This window comes from Capricornis sumatraensis, chromosome 18 (genome assembly GCF_032405125.1).
Source record: "Capricornis sumatraensis isolate serow.1 chromosome 18, serow.2, whole genome shotgun sequence".
Lineage (NCBI taxonomy): Eukaryota > Metazoa > Chordata > Mammalia > Artiodactyla > Bovidae > Capricornis > Capricornis sumatraensis.
In genome coordinates, this window is record NC_091086.1 from 11,552,054 (window position 1) to 11,564,534 (window position 12,481).

Genomic DNA, 12,481 nt, shown 5'->3' on the forward strand with positions numbered 1-12,481 from the left:
GCATCTGAGGGCTCCCGGCCGTCTGCCTCGGGCTGATAAGTTGTGGCTAGGGAGGTGTGGGGGCTGAGAGGGGTCCTTCAGGCCTCTTGGAGGAGCTGGTTCTGGGAAGGTTCTGGGAAGAGCCAGCGCTGTTCCCCCCACTGCCTGGCATCTGTGCCCTGTGCCCGCCTCACTCCATCCCCTCTGCTCTCCGCAGGTTTGACATCTACAGGAAGGTGCCCAAGGACCTCACACAGCCGACATACACCGGCGCCATCAGTGAGTAGCCCCCGGCGTGCTCTCGCGCCACCCTCCATACCAGTGCCCACTCACCTCCTGCAGAAACGCTGGGCTGGGGAGGGAGATGGGGAGACAGGCAGAGGGAAGAAAGGACGGGCATCCTGCCGGGCCCTGTGTCTAGTTAGTCCTTCAGCCCAGCCATGTCCTTGCTGTAACCCCACAAAGCATAGCATCACCTGTTTCTGGAAGGAGACACCAGAAATCATCATGGGTGGCTGCCCCTGGGAGGGGAAGTGGGGCCTGGGAGTTGGAGGACGGTCGACTTTTCTCTCCACACCTTTCGGGCTATGTGAGTTTTTGATGTCAGGATGTTTCTATACCTTTAAAAAAGTAACCATCTCTCACAGATTTCGGCTTCTGACTGCCAGTCTTGGATCCAGGCTCCTGGGAGAAATGGCTGATAGCAGGGCTGGGGCAAGAAGTGTACGAAATAAACCTGGACTCCTTGTGCAGAAAAGCAAAAAAACTGCACCGAGGGGGAAAAAAAGGGTGGGGGCATGTCACCAGGCCCCAGGAGCCAACCTGGAAGAGGGCAAAGCCCAACCTGGGGCGGTCTGAGTAACACAGTAAATAATGGTGTGGGCTTCCCTGCTGACCCAGTGGTTAAGGATCTGCCTGGCAACGCAGGGGACGTGGCTCGACGCCTGGTCTGGGATAACTCCGCATGCTACGGAGCACCCAAGCCCACGCACCTCAGCTGCGGAGCCCGTGTGCCAAAGCGAAAGAGAAGGCACCGCACTGAGAAGCCTCGGCACTGCGCCTAGAGAATAGCCACCACTCCCTGCAACAAGAGAAAGCCCGCGTGCACCAATGAAGACCCAGCATAGCCATAAATAAAGGAAATAAAAATAATTACACTGTTGGCCTATTGCCAAAGAACTAAGAAAACGGTCCGGGAGTCTGGAGTGATCTAAATAAGTGGGGGAGAAAGGATGGATCTTCCTTATAGAGGAATTCTAAATGATATATATGAACATACCCCCTTCCGGGAGGTACAAATCAACGCTTCTCTCCTGGAGTGCGGGCTAGTGACTCGCTATTAAAGAGGACAGAAGAGAAAGGAAATAGTGACTATGGTGGAGACATCCAGAGGCGGCCCCGTGACTGAGTGACCAAGGGTAGCATCAGCCAGTGAGGGAGAGGTCACGTGGATGTCGTCCACCCAGCCCCCACCGTGGGGTGTGATGGGAAGAGCACCTCACCTCAGTGGGATCTTCCCCCCAAAGCACAAGCCAGTGCAGTCATGGGAAAGCAGCAGACCCCTCCCCCAGCCCAGCCTGAGGGACTCTCTGCAGGACACCTGGCCAGTACCCTTCAAAAGTGGCAAGGTCTTGCAAACCAAGGAAAGACTTGAGGAACCATGCAGATTTGAGACTAAGGACACGATGAATAGCAAAATGGGATCCCAGGCCTGGCCCTGGAACAGAAAATGGGCACCAGTGTGGAAATTAGTGATCTAACAAATCTGTAGCTTAGTCAGCAGTTGTACAATGTTAATTTCTTCAATTTGACCAATATACCAGCGTTATATAAGGTGTTAACAAAGAGGAAGCTGACTGAAGAGTGTATGGGAACTGTCTGTGCTATCTTTGTGTTCTATTATTATTCCGCGATAAAGTTTATTTTAAATAAAAACAAACCAAAAGCACCTTGCAAAGCAGGAATGCTCTACCCACATTTTCCCAATGAGAAAATGGACTCAGAGAAATGAAGCGACTTGTCTGAAGTTTCACAGCCTGCAAGATGTGGGCCTCCCTGAACCCACCCTCGCCTCTCCAGCACTTGGTGTGGCAGAGGGACCCTTTCCATGGCCAGCCCCCTGAGCAGGGCCCTGGAGCAGGGCACTTGTACAAGTGTCCACTGCTGCCTGCCAGAGCAGGCTGTTGTCTGGTTGGGGATGACCCTGGGGACTCCCTGCAGCCCGGCCAGCCCTGCCGAGCTCTCCCTCCCTCCAGCTTCGGTCATCCAAGCTCTAGGTGCCTTCTGGAGCCTAGACCTCCATGTGCCTGGAGAAGAGGACAGAGAAGCCTGGCAGCAGGCTTCAGGTCTGGCAGAGCTGGGCTCAGTCTCCCGTTTAGCAGCTGGGTGATCTTGGGAAAGTCAGTGCACCTCTCTGAGCCTCAGTTTTCTGATCTGGGGATTAAATGTGATCATACCTGTCAAGCGTAGGACACATGCCAAACCCTCCGAGCTCAGATCATACGCCTCTTCTCACTACTGTCCTCCTGGAGCCCGCGGCCCCTGGGGATCGGTGACTGCAGGTGCTGTGGCACTTTGTGCCTTGATCCCCAAGGAACAGGCATTCAGGGGACATGAAGAAAGGGGCTTGTTCATCTGTCCATTCAATTAATTTATGAACCTTGGTCACAAAATTCCAATGAGGTTTCCTGTCTTCTTCCTACAACCAACCAAGAGCTCAGACCATTTCTTTGCAGGCTCTGCCGTCCTCTCCCTTGTCAAATATGTTTAACAATCAGGTCTGTGTCCTAGAATTAAAAAGGAAAAACCATATTCAGGCTGTGAAATACCTGCGTCATCATTTTACCTGCTCTTTCCAGGCGGAGTGTGCTAGGCACACCATGCCTCCCTGCCCTTTTCCAGCTGATGTCCTGCACACCTTTCAGACCAGCATGTAGATGGCCACCACGCGCCTCTTTCCAGCTGTGTTGTGTTCCATCATCCAGCCGCCCCACAGTTTACGTAACCAGCCTCCTGAGGGTGGGCGTTCTGATCCCAGCTTATTGCTATTACAGACAGCCTTGTCCATATGTTTTTGTATCCTTGTATGGTTATTTCTGTAAGGTAACCTTCCTAGAAGAGGAATTACTGGGTCACAGGACATGTGCATTGTAAAATGTAGAAGGTACTGCCAAATGACCCTCTGGGGACGTGGTCTGCTTTGCAGGCTCAAGCACAATGTGCAAGAGGGCAAATTCCCTTGCACAAAAGGAAAGGCGTGAGCATGGGAAGCCAGCCCTTACCGACCATTTAGTGAACAAATATTTATCAACCAGGTCTGGGGCCAGGCCCTGTGCCAAGTCCTGGGACCACATTGATGAATGGGCTTCAGTCGTTGTCCTTGAAGAGCACATGGCTGAGCAGGAGGGCAGGCACAGAAACACACCATTTCCTGACGTCACCCTTAGTGCTATTAATAACCGAAGGAAGCAGCAAGGGTGTTGGAGACTCAGAGGTCGGGGTTTGAATTTTGCCTCCCCCACTGAGGTGGCCGTGTGGCCTTGGACAAACCCCTTGACTTACCAGCGTCTGGGGTCTTGGGACCAGCGTCTGGGGTCTTGGGTCCAGCGCCCCCTTTGCTGGTTCCACCAGGCCTCTCAGGAGCGAGCGTCCTCCTGGGGTCACATTCCTACTGTGCCGTGCCCAAGTCAGTTTCAGAAGTCTGGAGTCAGAGAGCCTGAGCATCTTGCCCAAACATGGATTGAAAAACCCTTCAGGATCGGAAGGCTTTTTTGGTGGAAATGCTTGCTACCTGTCTTCACGTTTTTCACTCATTCCCTCACTGACTCAGATACTTACTTCCTGCCTTCTCTGAGCCAGGCGCTGTGCTGGGCCCTGGGGTCCCAACGGTGCTGAGCTGTTGTCTGGGCCCCAGTCTGGAAACAGGGCAGGAACAGTGGACCCGCCCCCGGGGCTGCTGGGCGCTGCGACTCTGCCGCTCAAATGCTGCACTCACCCCTTGCTGGGCCCACGCCTGGGCCATCTGCAGGCTTGGGGCAAGGAAGGCAGCTAGAAAATTTGGATTCGTTTCAGTTGGCGTTGACCTTCAAAATCACCTCCTAAGCCTGTGCCTGTTCATCCTTATAGCAACCAATTGTCTTCTGGGGCTTGAAGGTGGGATGGGAGGGGTGAAAGTGACTGAAACGTGAGTCATAAAAGGTACGAGATTGCAGGTAAAGGGTGGTTTGCCCAGCTGGCTGTTTTTGTTTTTTTAAATCAGGAGGCATCATAGCTGCAGTGGCTTATTTGCAGGTGAGAAGGGGAAGGCTGTGAGTCTGGGAAATTTGGATTGCCAGCCGGTCTTCTGCAGTGGATTTGTTCAGCAGCTGGAGAAGACATTTGGCGTTAATTTCTGTGCCATGAAAACAAGCCACATGGCCACTCTGATAACTGATGTGACTCCTGCCTGGACGTAGGTTGCTGCATGAGCAAGGCATGTGGATATTGGGCTCTTTGCTTAGAGGAAAAACTCATAAGCTCATGGCAGGACACAGGACGGTAAGGGCAGTGCCTCTGGACATGGGGCTCTGGGTCGGGAGTGAGAAGGAGACTGGTATGGTATGCCTTTTTATGCAGATTGATGATTTGTCTTATCATTTAGAGTAAAACCCTTAAACTCTGCTCATACAGCTTTTCTCACAGTTGGGAAGAACGGGGGAGACCCTCTAGGCGTGCCCCCTGTCTGGGGGTGGGTTTGGAGGCTTGGTGGGGACTCTGGGGTGTCCCTGTGCCATCCTTCTCTTCGGCTCTGAGACCTCAGGGTCCTTTTCTCAGGGCGTTGGCTCCAGAACGGTCAGGTTTCAGCCTCCCCCTGCCTGCCACCCAGTGTGTTCCGGGGTCAGACCCTCCCCCTCTCGGAGCTTTCATTTCTACACCCTCCACGAGGGCTTGTGCCCTCTGCCACATGGCCGTGTGACATGACCTGTACCTGTGAATGTTCCCACAACAGGGCATGGTTAGGTGCGCCTCAGACACTTGTTCCCTGCCTTCTTCCCTCCGAGCACATCTTTGCCTGTTCGTGTTACCGTGGACAGGTGGTGCAGTAATAATGCTGCAGCTGCTGCTGACGAACACCTGGCTTCAGCATCTGTCAGGATGGCCTAGTCCACCCGGGGCTGGCTGTCGAGAATGCAGCGGCATCAGTCGGTGGGACTGACTGAGAACTTTTTTCTTCGTGGGAGACTGAGGGCCAACCCATTTGCCAAGTCACCTTCCTGGAAGCAGCACCCCCCCCGGGGTCCCCCTGATGACGGTCCTAAAAGGAGCTAATGCGTGCGCCATTATTACCTGTCAGGCACGTTTCAAGCCCAGTGTCTGTGTTGGGGAAACTCTCAAGCAGTCCCGTAAGGCAGGTGTTACTACAGTGCCATTTTGCAGATGAAGAAACAAGCAGAGAGAGGTTGATTAGCTTACCCAGAGACACACAGCATGTCAGTAGCAGGGTGCACTGTGCACGCCTCTGTGATATACCCGGATGAGGTGCGCTGAGCCCATGTTCTGTATTTTGGGGGCTGGCTTCCTGCCTTCCACAAAGCCTGTTATCACCTTCTATGTACCCAGTCCCAGCCCAGACACTGGGGTTGTGGAATTTTTGCCTTCCGGGTTATCAAACTAGTGAAAGGCAGGGCTGCAGATAGTCAATAACATTTAGAAGGTGTTCAGATGGAGGCTGGCAGCACAGAGGAAAGGGGGACCAGTTCCACCTCTAAGGCCTGGAGGAGCTTCCCATCAGAAGGGACGTTTGAGTTGGGCCTCAACCTGGGAGGATGAACAGGAGATCACCAGGCAGAGATGGTAACCAAGGAGGAGGAGTGAAGATGGGGAGGTGCCTTCCAGACAGAGGATCCTCGCATTTAGGGGCCAGCACATGGCCCAGGGTGGCTGGGTCGTTAGATGTTGGGGGCACTGTCGGGAGATGGGGCTGGAGAAGAGTTGAGGGCCAGCCCCAGGGGTGCTTGTTATGTCCTGCCCCAGTGAATGACTCCAGGGTCACAAATCCCAGCCTCGCCAGGGGCCAGGCAGGCCAGACAAATATGAGTGACCTGGGAAGACCTTGGAGCTCCATTGCACTCGCTGCGTTTCAGACTTGTAGGACCTCCCACGGAGAGCCTTCTCTGGAAGCACGGCTCTGGGTGTCCTCAGTTCTCACTTCTGATGGGGACTTGGGCGTGTTGACGAGTCCACAGCAGGTGGGGAGAGATGGCAGGGGACGCCCTGCCTCAGCCTTGGAATCTGGGTGGCAGGAGGGAACGCTGCGGCCTGAGGCAAACTGGTGAGCCCAGGCCACCCCCTCGTGGAAGCAGGGCTCAATTGTCCTGGAACAGCCAGAAATCTGGCCTGCAGTGTGACGTCTGCACATTGTTCGATGTCGAGTCCAAGGTCTTCCCTTGTTTTGTGTTTATTTTGGCTGCGCTGGGTCTTCACTGGGGCGCACAGGCTTTCTCCTGTTACAGTGTCTGGGCTTAGTTTCCCCGCATCACGTGGGGTCTTAGATCCTGGACCAGTGATCGAACCTGCGCCCCTGCATTGGAGGGTGGATTCTTCACCACTGAACCACCAGGAAAGTCCCTCCAAGTGTTAACATGTATGTCGATTGAGCCAAACAGAACACATCTGTGGGCCATTGACCTGCAGCTGCCGTTTTGTGACTGACGTCTGTGTTAAAATGTTCTTGTGGGGAGAAGCTGGGCTGGCCCCTCCGAGGACTGGCACTGGTCCTTGGCCCGTAGGAAACCAGGCTGCACAGCAGGAAGGAAGCGGCGGGTGAGGAAGGAGGCGTCGTCCCCGCTCCGCATCTCTCGCGTGACTGCCTGGCCCACCTCTCCACTCCCACCCATCCCCCTCCATGGAAAAACTGTCTCCGTGAAATCGGTCACTGGCGCCGGAAGGGTTGGGGGCCTCTGCCTTGGAGGATCTGCCCAAACGGGGGGCTCTGTCCACACAGGCGGGTCAGATCAGCCGGAGGTGGCCTCCCTCTGTGGAGTGGGGCTGCCTCACGCGCAGGCCGAGAGGTGGAAGGGGCTTTGGCCGGGGTCTGTCTGAGGGCAGGGGGCCGGCCTCCTGCCAGTGCCCACCGCCCCTTAACTGGGCGTCTGTGTCGTTTCTTTCAGTCTCCGTCTGCTGCTGCCTCTTCATCCTCTTCCTCTTCCTCTCGGAGCTCACCGGATTCATAGCGACAGAAATGTAAGTTATATCCCCCCGGGGCTGGGCCATTCTAGAGGTTCTGGGGGCCCCAGGCAAGAAGAGGGTGGGGCTTGACAAAGGACAGAAGCCTCCGAACCTTCCGCCTCCCAGTTTCAAAGCCTGTGGCATCAGTTCCTCCTCTGTGTCCTAAAGGGTTTTAAAGCTAGAGTGAAAACTAACGTCGCTTTGTTGAAGCCGAAGAGACAACTTTGGTTCCCTTCTGGGGTCCGGACGGCGCCTCCTGGGTCCGCAGAGGAGCAGAAATCATTTCCTCCTGTTTGCTGTCTCTGTGTTTGGCCAGTGGGCCTTTTTCCCCTCTGAGTCATCACAGGGTCATTTGATGTTAGAGCTGGAAGAATTCAGAGGAAAAAAAGAGGGCAGCTTTCTCCCCAAGTGGAGGCGAGGTTCTGACATCAGAGGGCAGCCCCTCCACCACGTCCCCTCCCCTGTCCTGAGCCCACACCGGGTGAGGAGCCCGCGTGGGCTTCCCGGCCGTGATTGATGCATTGTGAATGCATCCCGGATTCCTAGAATCCTCTGTTGTCTGGATAACCCAGCAAATCCTCTGGGGCCTGTGTAACATTGAATGCCACTGGAATTATTCAGTCACGGCCTCATCAGATGCCCCTCCAAGATGAGTTAGACCCAGAAGCTTCCTGCCTTCACCTCTGGCCTCCAGACCCCTTCATTTCCATGTTTACGACCCTGAAAGTCATCACCGGGCTGGGCTGTGGCCACCCACTCCCCTGTCCAGCACTGGAATTCTCCTTTTCACTCATGGAATTTCTTGGTTTCCTGTGCCTCCCTGTCAGCCACAAGACAATAGGAAATGGGAAGCTTAGCTGTGCAGCCATCCCTGCCTTTCATCTTCAGACAGCCCTGGGACATAGTTGTCCCCTCTTGACAGATGAGGAAACTGAGGCTCAGAGAGGTGGGGGAACCTGCCCACGGTCCTTCCTCTCCCCTACCCCACCGCCACAGCTCGCTTCTGAAAATAGCTTTCTGTCCTCCTCTGATGTTGGAGACTTTGTCTCCTTGTTCCTCTGATCCTGTTTGTAGCCCTGATGGCACCAAAGCCCCAGGGGCCACATGGAGCAGTAGAAAGAACACTGGACAAGGCCTTGGCAGGTCCAGGATCAGACGGCCTCTGCTCAGTTACTACCTGCTCTGTGACCTTGGACAAGGTGCCACTCCTCGCTGGGTCCCAGTGCTGCCGGCCAAACAAGGGAGGGTTCACCAGAATCAAGGCACCCTTCCAGGTCTGAGGAGGCTTGTCTGCTTCCTAAGACACAACCCCTTGACCAGGCAAGGGTCAGTCAGAGGATTTTGTTCCCCCCAGAATGGACTCTCTCCTAGTCAAGTGTGCACATTTGGGCCACTGGATATTTCACGGGTCATCCCATCGTGATTTGGAGGTAGAAGCAGGGAGAGCAGCCAGAAATTGAGACCTGCTGGCGTTACTAAGGACCTACTGTGTGCCAGGCACCTGGTGGTCTCTCCCAGGCACACCCCACTCCCTGGGAGGGGGGCTGCTGTGCAGACTACTCATGTTCGAGACGAGGTGAGAAGGAGTCCCCATGTGGCAGCTACGAGGAGGGAGCCCTGATCCTGTCCCAGGTGCCAGGCACAAGGGTTTACGTATTCCGGGCAGGGACGCTGGCAAGTGAAAAGCCCTGAGGCAGGAGTTACCCAGTGTCTGTATAGAGAGCCGGTGTGGATGGAGCAGAGTGAGCCAGCAGGGAGAGTAGAGTGTGGAGCGGTGGCCTCCGTGCACTGCCGTAGATCAGTGCGGCTCACCCTTGGTCCTGACCCCGGAAGTCTGGGGTCAGGTCTGCCTGACTCACTCCTGTGTGGCTGCCTGCTCAAGAGGAGCCACAGATGCAGGCAGTGACACAGACGGTCAACCGGCAAAAAAAATGGAAGGTGTCAGCCAGTGATAGGGCTCTGAAGAAAAAGCAGGATGGGAGATAAGGAAGGTATGTGGTGTTTTGTGAGATTTTAACAAGACTATTTACCTACAAGGACCTTAATATAGTGCCTTAGATACTTTAATATCAGTAGATCCATATCCCTTCAGACCTTCATTCATTTCATATTTCTTCCCTGTGTAACAGAAAACAGCAGTGTGTGTAACGAGTGCTCTTGTGAGTGTTCATTTCTTTGTCCTTTCCCTTGAGTTAGGAAGGGGCCTCCCTCACCTTCTGCCGAAGTCCCGAGGGGCTGTTCCTTCAGCTGATCGTCCGCTTCGCCCATAGTGAGGCAGGGCTCTGAGGGAGCACCCAGCAGGTGCGTTTGGATGTCAGAGCCGGTGACTGCGGCAGGAGGAGCCTGCGGCCGTGTGCAAGCCGGCCAGCTCGCCCGGTTACCGGGGCGGGGCCCACGCCTTCCCCAGGAGCACGGTGTGTCCCCGCCACTCTGGCCCGTTCCCCTTTCCAGGACATCCTCTTCTTGGCTCCTGGGGGCATTCTGGACACTCTGGCCCCACCACATGCCTGGAGAGGAAGAAACACGAGGGGTGAGGGGCAGAATCCAAACATGAGGGGCCGTTCATTTGGTGCTTGCCTTGTGTCCGGCTCTGAGCTGGTGAGCTCCCCACGGGGAGAGAGGGAGGGCAGGGGGGGTGAGAGAAGAGGCCTGTGGGGCCAGAGGCTCCGTCCACGATGATACAGTGACCCTGATGCCTCCTCTCTGCGGCCTCCTGACCAAGGTGCAGGAGCTGGCCAGAGGGCGTCCTCAGGGGCGAGGACTCCACAGAACATTCCAGACGAGTAAGAGTTGTGCCTCGGGGTCCCTCCTCTCTCAGAAGCTTCTCTGACCACCCCTGGCCCCCAGGAAGCCCTGCTGATCCAGGAAGGACTGTGGGTCAAGTTCTTTTCCTTTTCGGTATGGCTGGCCCTCCCGGGCAGCTTGGTGACCACAGTGGATTGGCCTCCCCACTCCCCACCGTGAAATTGTAACCCAAGGAGATGAGGTCACCGCTGGTGGATCAACATCGCTCCAGCACTGGCCTGTGTTCTCAGTGACATAAGAGGCTATTCTGACCCAGCCCGGTGAGAGGGAGACCTGTTTGTCTGCGTGGTTGGACTTTGACCCGGCCATTAATTATCCATGGGAAAGTGACCCTGCAGGGTGCTCAGAGGCTCCGTGTTCGCAGGGGAATGGCACCCCATCCTCAGAGGACATTGCCACAGTACATTCCAGCCTTTGACTGCCCAGGCTCTGGCTCTTCTCCAATATTAACTTGATGAGGATTTATAATTTTAAAAATGTGGTCATTGGATCTCTCCATTGATCGTTTATAGCTTAATACAACTCATTGTACTTTCCAGTTTTGATTTATAGTGGGTGACCATGTGCTGGCCACCGACGTCAGCACTTTACAATGCTCTTCTCTTAACGGTCGCAGAACCCCTGGTGCCAAGTACTGCTGTGGCATCAGCCTGACTTTATAGCTGGGGAAACTGAGGTACCAGGAGACTAAAACCACAGCGAGGTTGGTCAGTGAGCAGTCTGAGTGAGAATCAGGCCCAGGCCTGTCTGAGGGCAAAGCCTAGACTTGGTACCAGGCCTCCGTATCCTGCCCTTTCCTGTTCAGAGCATTTTGGAGCCCCGGGGACATGGGAACTCCTGTTTTCTGGAAGGAATAGTTCCCTGAGAGACTTGGATGCACCATTCTAGAGGGGGCGGGGGGCTGCACAGGCAGGGGCCCCTTGCCCACCAAGTTGGAACTCGGGCATTCCCCTGAAAGAATTGGGCATTATCCTCACACGCAGGCCCAGAGTGGGGTGGCCAGTAGCGTAGCCAGGAGGAGGGGCTGGATGGCTCCCTAGGAGCCCAGGTTGCCCACTCTGAGGTCTGGATTGGGAGCCCAAGCTGGGTAGAGAGCATGGTCACCACCTGGAGGAGCAGCGGGAGGCCTGGAGGTTTCTGAGCAGTGATGGGATCAGGTTCGTGCCTTGGAAAGATCACCTCTTGCAAAGATGGGTGTGGGATGAGGTGACCCTGGAGCCCAAGGCCTGGTGGGGGGTGCTGGATGATGACCCAGGACAGAGGGGCGAGGGTCCCAGGGCAGTAGCTGTGGGGAAAGGGGCGGGGGCAGGACTAGGTGGCTGGAAAAAGATGCTTTCTGGACATCTGCCTGGTAGGTCATAGATGGACTCACTTGCCCCTGGAACTGTCAGGATTTCAAATTCAGGGTCCCAGAGAGTTTGCCTACATAACCTCATCCCTCTCCTTCCACTCCCACCCCAGGCCCTTACCACGAGCCTCCCTGCTGTGTAAGTTCCCGTTAAATCAAATGATTAAGCATGGAGGTCAGCAACTTTGGGCAGGAATCCGAAGTATTCAAGTACTCTTCTAAAAGCAAATAAAATTGCTTTCCATAGATGTCATCGGACTCACGCCTCAGCCTAGAATTTCAAGGCCCTCTGTTACATTCCACCTACGCTCCCCTGGCCATACCTCCCCAATCCCTCTCTTCCTCTCTCCCTACGTGGCTGCTGCTCACTGACCCCCATGCTGTCTGTTGTCCTCCCCCTGGAATGTGCCTCGCCCCAACAGAGGTCGTGAGCATGCGCTTTCTACTACTGGTTCAGGGAGCCCTTGTCTGGGGTAGGGGCTGGGGGCGGGGAGCAGATGCTGCAGCCCACCAAGGGGTGAAGGGATGACAGGGAGGGGCACAGAGGGAGTGGACCCCTTACACCTCCGTGCCCAGTGGTGCTTGGGCCAGGGCTGGAGTGAGGTGGGCTGGCGTCTGGAGTTCACCAGGAAGATGGTGGCCCCTGCGTCACAGGCCTCCTGGGAGCCACCTGCCTCTCGGTCTTTCATTGATCCTGTCCCATCCAGTGGAATGCGGTGGAAAGAGCATGGCTCTCGGCACCAGTGGCTCCAGCTTCAGATTCTGCCTCTGTAGCTTCCCAGCTGTGTGATCTTGGCCAGTCTTTTATCTACCTCCGAGCCCAGTTTCATCCTTGTGAAAACAGAACAGTAAACCCTATTAAACAGTGGTGTGCTGTGAGTATTAAACGAGCTAATATGTGTGGAAAGCCCCAGCGTAGTGCCTGGCATCAGCTGGTTACCCAGAACTGGGACGTCTCCTTGGATTAGCAAGGCCAGCTTTTGTGCGGGCTTTAGAATATACCAGGGCTTCCCAGGTGTGTCAGTGGTAAAGAATCCACCTGCCAGTGTCGGAGATGTGGGTTAGATCCCTGGGTTGGGAAGATCCCCTGGGGTAGGGCATGGCAACCCACTCTAGTATTCTTGTCTGGAAAATTTCATGGAG

General features: G+C 55.2%; 1 protein-coding gene across 1 annotated transcript in view; it reads left to right on the plus strand.

Annotated features, from left to right (window-relative positions):
- The window catches only part of ERGIC1 (endoplasmic reticulum-golgi intermediate compartment 1), a 114,247-nt gene that overhangs the window by 53,602 nt on the left and 48,164 nt on the right, over positions 1-12,481 (plus strand). The window contains exons 2-3 of the mRNA XM_068990515.1: positions 197-258; positions 7,128-7,200. Of these exons, the coding sequence (XP_068846616.1) occupies positions 197-258; positions 7,128-7,200 (135 nt within the window). The remainder of the gene's footprint in view (positions 1-196; positions 259-7,127; positions 7,201-12,481) is intronic.